We start from the raw sequence: 13578 nt of genomic DNA, 5'->3' as shown, positions 1-13578 counted from the left end.
AAACTGTGGGCGTCAGGCTGCCTGTGTCCCCAGCCACGGCCCTCCTCCTGCATCTGGACACCCACCCGCCCCCGAGTGTGTGCACGCAAGTCTGGCCAGACCCTCAGCTCAGGTGAGGGCCTCTGTCTCAGGCTGGGCACCGGAGGCTCTCGCATGCAGACTCCCTAAGAACCTGGACGCCCACGTGGGTCTGGTGGCTCAGGGGGGTACCTAGGAGTGCCCGGTCATGAAGTGGGCATGAGGTCAAGGCTTGGGAATGTTGGACGGCTTGGAGGGGCCCAGCACGGGTGGCCCAGCCTCCAGCCTCCCAACCAGGCCAGAAGACGGCCCACCAGCCCTCACCCCCAAAGCCAGGCCCCAGAACAGTGAGTGGTGGGCAGAGGGCCCTCAAAGAGGCTTCTCGGCTGCATCTGGGTGGCCCCGGGCCTGGCGAGCCAGCTGTGACCCCCGGGGTGGTGGTCTGTGGACCCTGTGCCCTGGAGAGCTGCCCCTCCTAGCAGAGGTCATTGGGGGGCTGTGTTAGGGAGGGTAGAGGGTTGGGGTTTGGGGTGGCGGTGGGACTCCAGAGGTGAGGAGAAGAATGGGGGAGAGCAGGCTCTGACCAAGAGATGAGGAGGTTGTGGGGGGAGGGGAGCCGCAGGTCGGGGGTCCCTGAGCGCCCTGGGGCTGGCTCTTGCTGTTGAGTGGTGGCCGCAGGCATGATTCCCACCGTGCCTTGTCAGTGCTGCTGCCTGGCATGCCTGGGGTCCGGTCCCTGGACTGGGGGAACAGGGCTAGGGGGTGGTGGCCTGCTGTCCCCTGTGCCACCAGCTTGTCAGAGGTAGGGGACGGAGGGGGCTAGATAGCAGATGTCCATGCCATGCCCAAGGTCTGAGAGAGCAGCTCTGGCTTGTCCGTTCCATGGGCGAGCTTCCTGATGTCTGCACACCTGTTAAGGTCCCTACATGTCATCATGCACTTGGTGGCATCTGGGCATGTCTGACAGAGGGTCTGCACCCCTGCAGTGTGCCGCCGCGTGCCCCCCCCCCCCCCCGCCCATGCGCCTGGGAGCCAGGGCCAGCACCTGCACAGAGCTGAGAGCCGAAGCTGGGGGTGGGACCCTGGTATTTCCCCACCCAGACGGGACCCCACCTTCAAGCCTGCTGTGTGGAGGGGCAGACTGAGGCCTGGGAGGGTGGGGGGCAGGTCTGCGTCACCAGTCGCCGGCACAGCCTCCCTCCGGAGGCCTTTTCCTGTGGGGGGGAGGGCCCGCCAATGAGGGCCGAGCCTATCACGTGGGCCTGACAGCTGGGGAGGGGGTGGCCGGCGACAATGTGGGCCTGAGGCAGCCACTGTTGAGAGCCACAGCCTTGAGACCCCCAGCCTGCCAGACCCCAGCCCGCCCGTCTCAGGCCACCAGCCCGGGGCCCCACCATGTTCTCCAGGAAGAAGCGGGAGCTCATGAAAACCCCTTCCATCTCAAAAAAGAACCGGGCGGGAAGCCCCAGCCCACAGCCCTTGGGGGTGAGTGAGCCTCTTCTTGGACTGCAGAGCGGGCGGGACCTTAGAGAAGCACCCAGGCGGCAGGGGCCCAGGCCCGGCGGCTCCATGCTGGGCCGGCGGCGGGGGGCTCCCACCAGCTACAGCCCCTACCGGGCTGGACAGCACGGGCCACGCAGGACAGGCTGGGACCCTGGCGTTCAGCTCATGGTAGGAGCCCTTTGGGCTGCCCACCGCATCCCTCCGCCTCGTTCAGGGCTGGCTGTGGGGCCAAGGGAGGAGGTGGGAGGGGGCTGAGGAGGGGGCAGCCCTGGGTCTGGGACCACAGGGCGGTGGTCAGGGAGTCTGGGGGCAGCGGCATGTTCTGAGGTGAGAGCTAGAGCGTGGCCATGGGGCCAAGGTTTCTGGGCAGCTGGGCACAAAATAGGCACCTTGGGTGGAGGGCCTGGGGGGCATCTCTGGGGTCTGGCGGGCTACAAGGTTAGGGGCTATCTACAAAGCCTGGGGGCGTCTGTGGAACTTGGGGGTTCACAGGACTCTTAGGCATATAGGAATCGACAAAGGCGTCTTCAGCAGGGACTCAGGGTGTCTGCGGCAGTCTGGAGGGGGCTACAGAGGCTGAGGACCCCCTCTGGGCCGCCCTACTCCACCAGGAAGTGGGGTGCCCCTCCCCCGCCCTCACAGGCCCCACCCCTGGCTGTGGTTTGGGCAGAGACCGTTGTTTGTGAAAGCTGGGGGAAGAGGATGTTGGGTAACAGGTGTGGGCGGGGCAGGGCACCAAATCTCAGCCCTACGACCTCTGGCCTTTGATCCCCCATGGGGTCAGGCCAGAGACCCTCCAGAATCCCCACTTCATTTCTGGGGAAACTGAGGCAGTGCCTGGGCTGGAACCCCTGGTCACCAGCTTGCCCCACCCTCCCAGGAGCTGCCCAGGAAAGATGGGCCTGACACAGTGTCCCTTGGACCCAGCCTGGAGCCGCCAAGTGCAGCCTCTAATGCCAAGGCCACGGGCACCCTCAAACGACCCACCAGCCTGAGCCGCCATGCCAGCGCTGCTGGCTTCCCGCTGTCCGGCGCCGGCTCCTGGACGCTGGGTCGGGGCCACCGCAGCCCACTGGCCGCAGCCAGCCCCGCTGAGCCTCCTGTCGAGGGTCCCTGCCCTGATACTGGCGAGATCTCTCACCTGCTGGCCGACGTGGGCCGCTTTGCCAAGGCCCTTGAGAAGCTCAAGGAGTGTGTCCTGAGTGACGGTGAGCAGCCCCGGGGACACTGAGGCCTGGGCGGAAGGCAGAGCTGGACACAGATACCTCAAAGCCTGCGGACTCCAGGCTGGGCGGAGGGAGGGAAAGAGGCCGTCTCAGAAGGCTTTGCATTGCCACCAGGGTCCTGAGGGATGCGTAGGAGTCTGGAGGCCACAGGCAGAGAAAGGCTGGGAGGCGGAGGGAGCACCCCCCCTGGACAGGCTCGGAAACCCGAAATGGAGATAGGTTCGGGGGAACAAGCTTTGGGGCGTTGCTGGTGGAAGTGCAGGACGCTGGAGGCGTCGAGAACAGCGGGGAGGGACCCCAACTCTTCTCCCGCGGGCCACGGGTAGCCATAGAGAATGCTAGAGCAGAGGTGGGCCGGGTTGGAGCGACGGGGCCTGGCTGGAGGGGGCTCCTGGAGGGACAAGGGGCAGGACTGGCATGGGGGCCGCAGGCGTGCGCTGTCTGTTGGGGATGGCAGTTCCGTTTTCTCCTCCATGTGGCGCTGACAGCCCAACTTCCTGCCGAGTTATTTTCATCTGCTTCCTGTTTGTCCCTGGCACCTCGTGCCTGCAGCCCACTCCTCCCAGAAACTGCGCTGCCGGGCCCATGCCCCGCGCTGACCGGCTCCTGCTCCCCCCAGGCCCCACTCAGTGGATCTGCAAACTGAGGCCTCCGCGGGGCCCTGACCCCTGGCTCTCTTGGCTGAGGAGGGGCCAGAGCTGGGGTTTGACTTCAGCCTCCTCGTGGCCTCTCCAGAGGCCTGGCCCCTGCGGGGTGGGAGGTGGGAGCCCCCAGGGTTATCTGGTGGGGCGGGGGCCAGAGCGGCTTCCTGGGGAAACTGTCTAATCTCAGTTCCTTTCCGAACCGGCGCTTCCTTGGAGGCCAGGACTGGGCGGGGCTGAGCCCGAGGGTGAAGTGCGAAGTGCGAAGTGCGGGAGGCTGGGACCGCCCGGTCCTCTTCCACCCGCTTTGGGCAGCCTGGAGGAGAGGCTGTGGGCTGAGTCCCCGCTTCCTCCCCTGGGCTCAGGTGTCTCATCTGTGCAATGGGGCCCCCGTGGGGCCTGTGGGGTGGTTGGCTGTGGCAGAGGATGTGGGCACACTGTGACGGTGCCAGAACAGGGAGCCCCCAGGTCAGGGACAGTGCAGGGCCCACCCACCCGGCTGGGAGCACCGGGGTTGGGGGGGCAGGGAAGGGGCGTGGCCCTGCCTTCCCTGGATCCTGCAGGAGCCTGAGGGGCTGGGGTGGAGCTCCCCCCGCCGCACCCCCCCACCCATGGGGACCTTCAGTGGGGGTCGTGGGTGCTGAGAAAGGACAGCACCATCCATCAGGTATGGTGTGGGAGGGGACGTGGGTGTCAGGGCTGCCCTCCCAGCGGGCCGCCAGTCCTCCTGGGTCCCTGTCTGCAGCCCCCGCATTCCCGTGGTTTTGCTCCTACCAAGCGGGCTGTGTTGTGTGCACAGGGCTTTGCCGGCACACACCACTTTTTTCTCATTAAGACTGTCTACAGGGCAGGGAGGGGGCGGGCTGGCTCACTCAGGGGAGCGTGAACCTCCAGATCCTCGTGTCGTGAGCGACTGTTGCGGAGGCTAAGGTCGCATTCCGAGACACAGATCTGACTCTGATGCTGTTTGACTCTAGCACCTTCTGTGGCTCCCCACCGCCCTCAAGACGAAGCCAAGCAGGGCCTTCCTGTCTGGGGTTCTCACGCCTTCGAAGCCGGCGTGCATGGAAAAGCTTCATCATTCTTGAGAAATGACTTCCCTTTTCTGTGCCTCAGTTTCCCCATCTGCAAAATGAGGGAGGAGTAGATAATGGCTGGCGGGCTAGACAGAACCTTGAGCAGCCCTGAGAGGCCGTGGCAGGAAAGTGGCCTAGGGGGCTACATGGAGGAGGTGGGCACCAGGACTGCAACGTGAAGGTCAAGCAGGAGCTTGCTCTCTGGGAGGACATGAAGAGTGTCCTGAGCACAAGGGACTGCCTAAACCACGGTCCGGCCCTCGAGGACCTGGCCAGCAGCCCAGAGAGGCCCGGAGTGGGCTTTGGGCAGCTGCCCTCCCCACCTCTGCTTCAGTCTCCCCTCTGGGGTCAGGAGCTCTGAGGCGGCGGCAAGCAGGCTTTCCCGGGGGCCCGGCGCCCCCCCCGCTCACACCTGCTCTGCCCCACAGACCTCCTCGAGGCCCGCCGGCCCCTGGCCCACGAGTACCTGGGCGACGCCCTTCGTGTGATGCGCCAGATCATTTCCAGGTACCCGCTGCTGAACACCGTGGAGTCGCTCACTGCTGCTGGCACCCTCATTGCCAAGATCAGAGGTCAGCCGGCCCCAGGAAGGGCTCTGGGGGCACCTGGGAGGGCTTCCTGGAGGAAGGGACATTTGAAGTGTGTTTTGAAGGGTGCATGGCAATTTGACAGGCATGGTTGCTCTCGTGCTGACCCTGGGCTAAGGGCTCCCTTCAGTTAGAAGCAGGCAGGCAGGGGTGGGTGCGTCCCGGCCTGGGCCAACCCTCTCATCCTTGTCTCTGCCCACCAGCCTTCCATTATGAGAGCAACCAGGAGTGTGACAAGCAGGAGTTTGAGAAGGCCCTGGAGACCATCGCTCTCTCCTTCAGTAACACGTGAGCGCCACGGGGCCTGTGGAGTGGGACTGGGTGTGCGGGGCCCGCTAGTCTCTGGGTGCTGACCCTGCCCTGCCCTGCAGTGTGTCTGAGTTCCTCATGGGGGAAGTGGACAGCAGCACTCTCCTGTCAGTGCCCCCTGGGGACCCCATCCAGGTGAGCAGGGGTGACATGGATGCTGCATGGGGCCGGGCCCCATGGGGGGGGCACACCTGTGTCCTCCATCCAGGGTGGGGGGGGCAGTGGCTGTCTCCTCTGTCTAGGGTGGGGGGGCGAGTGGCTGTCTCCTGTGGGGGGGTGTGTGGGACAGAGCCCCGCCTGGGGCCGATGCACGTGTCTCTCCTGCGCAGACCATGGAGAACCTGTACAGCCCCGGCGGCGAGGGCGCCGCCCCCAGCGCGGAGGACTGCGAAGCCGGTGAGCATCCTCTGAGCCGCGGATGGGCAGGCGCCCGCGGGTCGGGCCGAGGGCGGGCGGGAGGGCTGGGGGCGCCGGGCTGCGCTCAGCGGGTCCCCCGCAGGCTGCCTGGCCCCAGAAGAGGTGGACATGCTGCTGCAGCGCTGCGAGGGGGGCGTGGATGCCGCGCTGCACTACGCCAAGAACATGGCCAAGTACATGAAGGACCTCATTGGCTACGTGGAGAAGCGGACGGCGCTGGGTAGGCGCGGCGGGCGGGCTCCGGTGGGGGCCGGCCCCACGGCCCCGTGCTCACTCCGCTTCCCCCGCAGAGATGGACTTCGCCAAAGGCGTGCAGAAGATCGTGCACAACTGCAGGCAAAGTTTCATGCAGCAGGTGGGGTCCCCGGGCCCGCGGGGGTGTCTCAGCCCCCTCACCCCTGGGGCGGCCAGAGGGGTGCAGGCCCCCCGCAGAGGAAGCTGGGGAGGCGGGGCCCGGGAGGCTGCGTAGCCCCGCCCCCTGTGACCTCTGCCCTCCCCTCCCAGCCCCACATGCCGCTCCTGTCCATCTACTCCCTGGCCCTGGAGCAGGACCTGGAGTTCGGCCACAGTATGGTGCAGGCGGTGGGCACGCTGCAGAGCCAGACCCTCACGCAGGTGAACGGGCGGGCGGTTGGGGGTGGGGAGGGTGGGATGTGGGGGGTGGGGCTGCGCCAGTGCCATCCCCTGCTCACAGCCTGTCCCTGCAGCCCCTGAACCTGAGGCGGCTGGAGCACGAGAAACGCAGGAAGGAGATCAAGGAGTCGTGGCACCGCGCCCAGAGGAAGCTGGTACGCCGGCGGGGACGGGAGGGGCCTGGCGCTGTGGTCTCCTGCCTCCGCTCAGGGCTGACCCTAACCCTCAGATGCCAGGCCCACCACCCCCGGCTGTGCGGGCAGGAGGGGGAAGACTGGCATGTTCAGGGCGGGTGGGGTGGGCAGGGGACCGAGGTGCTCGCAAGTCTAGGGCAAGTCTCTTCCCCGCGGTTGTGTGAGACTTTTCCGAAGCTACTGGCATCTTCACTTGCTTCCGAGCTCTGCTGACAGGGCCTGCGGCTCCCACCCCCAGCTCCTTCTGGCGCTGCCAGCAAACGTGCCTCCCCTTCTGGGCTCTCCACAAGGGTTCACTCTCAGGCTCTGGGCCTTTTACGACCCCCGCCCCCCACCAGCTGCGTCCTCGTCCCTGTCACCTGTCGCAGCTATAGAGGCCGCTTGGCTTGTTTCACTAGGTCCCACTGGCGGGCCATCTGGGCACTGCGGGGCTCTTGGCGTTCCAGGCTGGAGTGCCAAGATCGCCGGGGCCCCTCTGTGGACGAGCGGCCGGGCCGTCGTCTCCCATGGGTGCCCAGAGCGGGTGTCTGGGGGAGGGTGTGCGCAGGCGAGCCTGTCTTTCTCCCAGCCCTCTCTTCCTGTCCTTTGCTCACTTTGGACAAAGGCCATTTCTTCTTGATTTGCCAGAGCTCTTGCCATATTAGAGGACTCAGCCCTCGCTGGTGTGAGCTACAGACCACCCCCACACACCTGGTTTACTGTTCTGGCTTGGGATTTTACCTGCGGCCTGTTTTTCTGGGCAGAAGCCTATGAGTGTCAGCAGTTGTCTTTCCTCACGTGGTTCCTGGGTTCCGTGTTGCGCGTGTAAGAGCGCCCTCAGGACTTTGTGCGGGTGCTGCTGGCGTTGGCGTGGCAGGTTCTGATGGTGTAGGCTGCGCAGGGTGGCCCCCAGAAGGCCCACGGGGTTTGTGACCGAGCGCTCTTCCTGCCAACCCTGAGGGTGCCTGGCTTCCTGCCAGGCCGGCCTCGCTGTTCTCCTGTGCACGAGGGGAAGTGAGAGACGGAAGTGCGTCTGCAACTCTGGCGGGGGTGGGCAGGGGCCTCAGGGGTCTCGGAGCTTGCGTCCCGGCTTTGGGGGCTTAAAGGGTCCTCCCAGGGACCCGTTGCAGGCGTCCCCTCCGGTTCTCCTGCCGTCCGCTCTGGGGCAGGGCCTCGGTCCGTGCGGCCGCGCTGTGGGCTGTGGGCACGTGCGGGGGGCTCAGGGGACCGGTCGGGGAGGGGAGCCGGGGGACCGGACCCAGCTGGAGGATGGCTCTGGACGGCGTCATCGCCCCCACGCCTGCAGCAAGAGGCGGAGTCGAACCTGCGCAAGGCCAAGCAGGGCTACACACAGCGCTGCGAGGACCACGGCAAGGCCCACTTCCTGGCGGTCAAGGCCGAGGAGGAGCAGGCCGTCACGGGGCCTGGGGCCGCCGCCTCCAAGACCCTGGACAAGCGGCGGCGTCTGGAGGAGGAGGCTAAGAACAAGGTGAGCGCGGAAGGGCAGAGGGCAGCGGGGGGCCGATCCCGCGGGTGCAGCTCCCGACAGGGACAGGGGACATCCAAGGTCTGAACCCGGCTGAGCTCTGTGTGTGCGCCCCCCGGCCCCCATCCAGGCCGAGGAAGCCATGGCCACCTACCGGACGTGTGTGGCCGATGCCAAGACGCAGAAGCAGGAGCTGGAGGACACGAAGGTGACGGTGCTGCGGCAAATCCAGGAGGTCATCCGGCAGAGCGACCAGACCATCAAGTCGGTGCGTACCGTGTCCCGCGCTCCAGCTGGCGTTGGGGGTTGGAGGCGCAGCCAGTGGGGCTCACGCCCGCACCCCGTCGCCCGCAGGCCACCATCTCCTACTACCAGATGCTGCACATGCAGACGGCCTCACTGCCCGTGCACTTCCAGATGCTGTGCGAGAGCAGCAAGCTGTACGACCCGGGGCAGCAGTACGCCTCCTACGTGGGCCAGCTGCAGCGGGACGAGGAGCCCGATGTGCGCTATGACTTCGAGCCCCATGTCTCCGCCAACGCCTGGTACCGCTGCCTGCACGTGCCTGGGGCCGCGGGGCTCCCCCCACACTGAGATGAGGCTGGGTGCGCTGACGCTCCCGGGATCCCCGTCCTGTCCCTCCAGGTCCCCAGTCATGCGCACCCGTAAGGGGAGCCTTGCCGGCGATGCCACGGGGGCAGAGGCCACCGGCAGCCCTGAGGAGGAAGGTGGACCCAGCAATGGCACACCTGCCAAGGAACACAGGGGTAAGGGCCCGGTGGGGGTAGGGGGTGGGCGTGGCCTCCCCAGGGCCCCTCAGTCCCTGCTGGACACCCCTCCTGCAGGTGGGCGTGGACACCAGGTGCACAAGTCGTGGCCCACCACCATGTCAGACTCAGAGGGCAGCCTGGACCCCAGCCCTGGCTCAGGTGAGGCTGGGGGGCGGAGAGCTGTGACTGGCCTGGGCCTGGGGCGGGGGACTCATCATGGAGGCAGGGCCGTGAGCCAGCTCTGGGGAGGGTCCGGCTGACCCGTGCCCGGCCCCTGTGGGCTTGGGCTGCCTGACGCCCGTTTCCTGCTCAGGGGACTTTAAGAAGTTGGAGCGGATGTCATCCAGCGGCACCATGTCGTCCAGCGAGGAGCTGGTGGACCAGGAGGGCAGCACAGGGCCGTCAGCCTTTGAGCAGGGTGAGGGGCCCCCGAGTGGGCGTCGTGGGGCGGGGCTTTGGACTCCGCGGCTGGGCCTGGCCCGGACCAGCCTTGCTGAGGCTGACCACCTGCCCTGACCCTCAGATGACCTCAATGGCATGGCCCCCGAGCTGCCAGTGGCCATGCCCAGTGGGCCTTTCCGCAACGTGGGGCTGTCCAAGGCTGCCCGCACGCACCGTCTGCGGAAGCTGCGCACAGCCGGCCAAGTGCAGGGAATGTAACAGCTACGTCTACTTCCAGGGGGCTGAGTGCGAGGAGGTGAGGGCGGCACGGCCAGGCGTGCGTGCTCAGCTGGCTCCCTTAAGCTGGGAGCAAAGGGAGGCTTGTGGAGACCCAGAGGGCCCTGGCGGGGGGAAGAGTAAGCTGGCAGGGGCCAGCGCCAGGCCAGGGCCTGGAGGTGGGAGCAGGCTGGCCCGTCGGAGCCAGGCCGGGGCGGCAGAGGTGCGGCGCCCAGCCACGAGGGAGACAGGGTCAGGAGGGCTTTACAGCAGAGGCAGCATGGGCTGGGTTGCTCACGGGCCCCCAGCAGTGCCGCCTGACCTGCGACGGGGTGACAGGAGGGCCAGAGTGGAGGTGCTGTGGGCGCGGGGGGCTGTCGCTCACGGGGCGCCCCGCGCAGTGCTGCCTCGCCTGCCACAAGAAGTGCCTGGACACGCTGGCCGTCCGCTGCGGCCACAAGAGGCTCCAGGGCCGCCTGCGGCTGTTCGGCCAGGGCTTCTCGCAGGCGGCCCGCGGCGCGCCCGATGGCGTCCCCTTCATCATCAAGAAGTGCGTCTGTGAGATCGAGCAGCGGGCGCTGCACACCAAGGTGACTGAGGGGGCGGCCGTGGGGGCTCCATCCGGGCAGGGGGCGGGCGTGGCCCGGGCTGACGGCCGCCCCCACAGGGCATCTACCGTCTCAACGGGGTGAAGACGCGCGTGGAGAAGCTGTGCCAGGCGTTCGAGGCCGGCCAGGAGCTGGTGGAGCTGTCACAGGCCTCTCCCCACGACATCAGCAACGTCCTCAAGCTCTACCTGCGGCAGGTGGGACCGGGGCGGGGCCGCAGCTCAGACCCAGCCGGGCGGGGGGTGGGGCCGCGGGGGCCGGGGCGTGGACCCCACCGATTCGTTCCCCCCGCAGCTGCCCGAACCTATCCTCTCCTTTCGCCTCTACCACGAGCTCGTGGGGCTGGCCAAGGACAATCTGAAGGCGGAGGCAGAGGCCAAGGTGGCGTCCCGGGGCCGGGCAGACCCTGCAGAGACTGAGGCCGCGGCCATGGCCATGGCGGGCCAGCTGCGGGAGCTTCTGCAGGACCTGCCCCCCGAGAACCGGGCCACACTGACGTACTTGCTGCGGCACCTGCGCAGGTGAGGGCCGGGGTCCAGGTCGGCAGGGCCTGGGGAGCCCCAGCGGGCACTCACACCTGCTTCCGCACCCGCGGGACCCCTAGGATCGTGGCGGTGGAGCAGGACAACAAGATGACTCCAGGGAACCTGGGCATCGTGTTCGGACCCACACTGCTGCGGCCAAGGCCCACCGAGGCCACCGTGTCCCTGTCTTCCCTGGTCGACTACCCGCACCAGGCCCGCATCGTGGAGACCCTCATCACCCACTATGGCCTGATCTTTGAGGAGGAACCCGAGGAGGTGCCTGGGGGCCAGGTGAAGGTGGGGGTGGGCCCCAGGGCTGTCCCCTTGGAGCAGGGGGGCTGGGACGGAGAGCCTTGGTTTCAGCAGGCTTTCGTCAGGAGGGGCCCCAGAGGCATCTTTTAAGCAAAGAACCGATAGAGGGAGAGCTCCACTGGGGGAAGCTTGACCACCAGTGCAAAAGCCCTGTGGCCGCACCTCCCCCACCTGGCTCTGGAGCCCGGCCGGTCCGTCCATCTCTCTCTGCACCGCCTCTGGCACATCCTCGGGCTCAGGCTCACGAGCTGCCCCGCTGCGCCCACCTGCCACATCACCTGGCTGTGCCACCAGCTCTCTTCCACAGGCTCTACGTGCATGGTTCCCCAACTTCTCACTCTCGTGCGCTAGTCCCCGTGGAGGGTGCGCCATCCCTCTCCCGGGACTGTGGGGGTGCAGGGGCAGCAGGACACGCTGGTTTTGTCCACGTGGGACCTCACTCTGCTGCCCCAGCGGGGCCAGGGCAGCCCGCGCATGCACGGGACGCGGTGATGTCACGCACACCGCAGGGAGCACTGAGGAGCTGTAGGCTTTCCTGGTTCTTGGTTCACGAGAGCGAGAGCAGAGCTGGGGCCTGGCGGGCATCCGGGCCCTCCCTGAGCCCCGTTCCACCACCTGCAGGATGGCTCAGAGGCGGCACGGGCCGAGGCGGGGGTGCAGGCGCCCTACCCGGAGGGGAGTGCGGGGGCCACCGTCCCCCTGCAGGAGGCGGCGGATGGCGGCCCAGGTGAGTGGTGGCGACAGCCAGGTGGGCAGCCGGGCGACGAGGTGTCACGGGGCCACGTTGGGTGCCCAGAGGCCGCACGGCTGTGGGTTTGCATCCCATGAAGAGCTCGCCTGTCTGACGTGTTCCTGAGGTGTGGCATAGTCACCAGCGGGGTAGTCACGGCAACAGCCCTGTGCCCAGAGACTGCCCTCTGGTGGCGGGCAGGCGGTCCCAGGCGGGGAGCGTGACAGCATGTCAGGCACCAGTCCCCAGGGCCTTCCTGGTCACGACGTGTCCGTCTGTCCTGTCTCCGCACCTCCCCCACCCCCCACCTTTCTTGACCTCCCAGAATCCAGGGTGGCCTCCAATGACTCTGATTCTGAGGTAGAGGAGGCCTCAGAGCTGCTGTCCCCAGCGGACAGGGGACACCGCCTCAGTTTCCAGGAGAAGCAGGGCAGTGAGGCCAGCGCGGAGGTGGCCCAGGGCAGCCGCAGGGGCAGCGAGGAGCAACTGGGCGACAGGGAGGGCCTGACCCAGCAGCTTGCCGAGTTCAACGCCAACCAGTGCAACAACGTGGCTAAGGTCCCACTGCCCGACATGGGACTCCGCGGTGGGCGGCTCGAGGCAGGCACGGGCCCGGGGCAGCAGCCAGAGTGTGTGTAGCTGGGGCGCCTGGCCGGCTGGCTGGTGGCTGAGGAGGTCTCTGGGGACGTCTAGTCACTGTGAGGCCTCATGCTGCGAGCCCAATGCACTGAGGCCACTGCTGGCTGCCTTTTCCAGAAGCTCCCAGGAGCACAGGGAGAGGCAGAGGCCTGCCCTGTATTCGCCTGTGTGCCAGGGCTGTGTGAAGAAGCCATGTGCACCCCTGCTGAGTGGCCCTGCCCTCGGAGCCAGCCACCTGTGGGCCACCAGGCTGCCATGGAAGGCCACGCTGGAAGCCCGATGGCGGGGTCCAGGAGGCAGTGTCGGGCCCCATGGGGTGTAGGCATGTGTGACGTCCATCCCGGGTCATGATGTAGGTTTTTCAAGTGCACGTTTTGCTTAAATAAAGTTTTAAATCTGAGCCCATCTTCTCTGGCGGCGGCGGGAGGGGGACACAGAGGCCTGAGCCGTGTCTTTGGCTCCCCACTGGAGAGGACTCTCAGGAAGAGAAATTCCACCAGAAAACAGCCCAGGTGGGCTGTGCACACACCGGCATCAGATAGGTACTCCTGAGAAACTTCGGCCCAGGGCTGCTCGGAGGAACCTCCCGGACGGCAGAAACGGTCCATTCAGGCTGTCCGGGCAGCAGCCACCAGCCGGGTGTGGCCACGAAGCCCCGAAGCGTGGCCGATGCCCGAGCACCCCAGTGTGAGCCTCATTCTCGCTGGCCAGTCTCAGAGCTGGGGCAGCCTTGCAGGGCAGCACAGCGGACCGGCAGCCAGCAGGGACCCTCCCCAATTCCTCTCACAGACCACTTCAGCCCCTCTGGACCGACCTTGGAGGGTCAAGGACGGCTCAAGAGCAGGAAGAGCCAACCTTTCATTGGCCACAAAAACCCAGATGCAATTCACACCCTTCGGGACACAAGCAGCTGGGGAGAGGGGCCGGCCCGAACCCTGCAGCCCACCCCCGACTCAGACCAACAGCGTCAGTGGCAGACAGAACGCTCTGCGCAAGCTGGCCTGGCCCTCCCCCGCCCGCCACAGCTGAGAAAGATCCGGAAAGGGAGGCCTCGGAGCCAGCAAACCTCGGCCCCACGCTGGCCAACAGCACACGCCCGCGCCCACGCCTCGGTGCTGCCCTCCGGACCTGCTGCCCGGAGCACAACAGGGACAATCTAGCCCAGACCTGAAAACACCTGTTCCTGTCCTTTCACAGAAAAAAATCGGCCAATCCAAGATACGTCTTACACTTGATCTTAGCCAAAACGCCGAGAAGGGATCCGTCCGA

At 66.8% G+C, this 13578-nt stretch overlaps 1 protein-coding gene across 1 annotated transcript; it reads left to right on the top strand.

Moving 5' to 3' along the window:
* The first annotated feature begins 1542 nt into the window (after positions 1-1542).
* On the top strand, positions 1543-12709 carry ARHGAP45 (Rho GTPase activating protein 45). Its single transcript, XM_047707434.1, is given in 24 exon segments — positions 1543-1689; positions 2402-2729; positions 4893-5036; positions 5255-5339; positions 5423-5495; positions 5690-5756; positions 5860-5997; positions 6068-6132; positions 6282-6392; positions 6485-6565; positions 7890-8072; positions 8200-8337; positions 8424-8614; positions 8715-8836; positions 8915-8998; positions 9153-9257; positions 9363-9475; positions 9477-9536; positions 9898-10086; positions 10164-10301; positions 10399-10625; positions 10709-10919; positions 11562-11667; positions 11996-12709. Coding segments are annotated over 24 exon segments (3375 nt in total). The 5' UTR covers positions 1543-1587; the 3' UTR covers positions 12310-12709.
* The last annotated feature ends 869 nt before the right edge of the window (positions 12710-13578 follow it).

Source organism: Lutra lutra, chromosome 1 (genome assembly GCF_902655055.1).
Source record: "Lutra lutra chromosome 1, mLutLut1.2, whole genome shotgun sequence".
NCBI classification, from domain to species: Eukaryota; Metazoa; Chordata; class Mammalia; order Carnivora; family Mustelidae; genus Lutra; species Lutra lutra.
The sequence above is the reverse complement of the archived record's forward strand: the minus strand, read 5'-3'. Positions and strand labels throughout refer to the sequence as shown.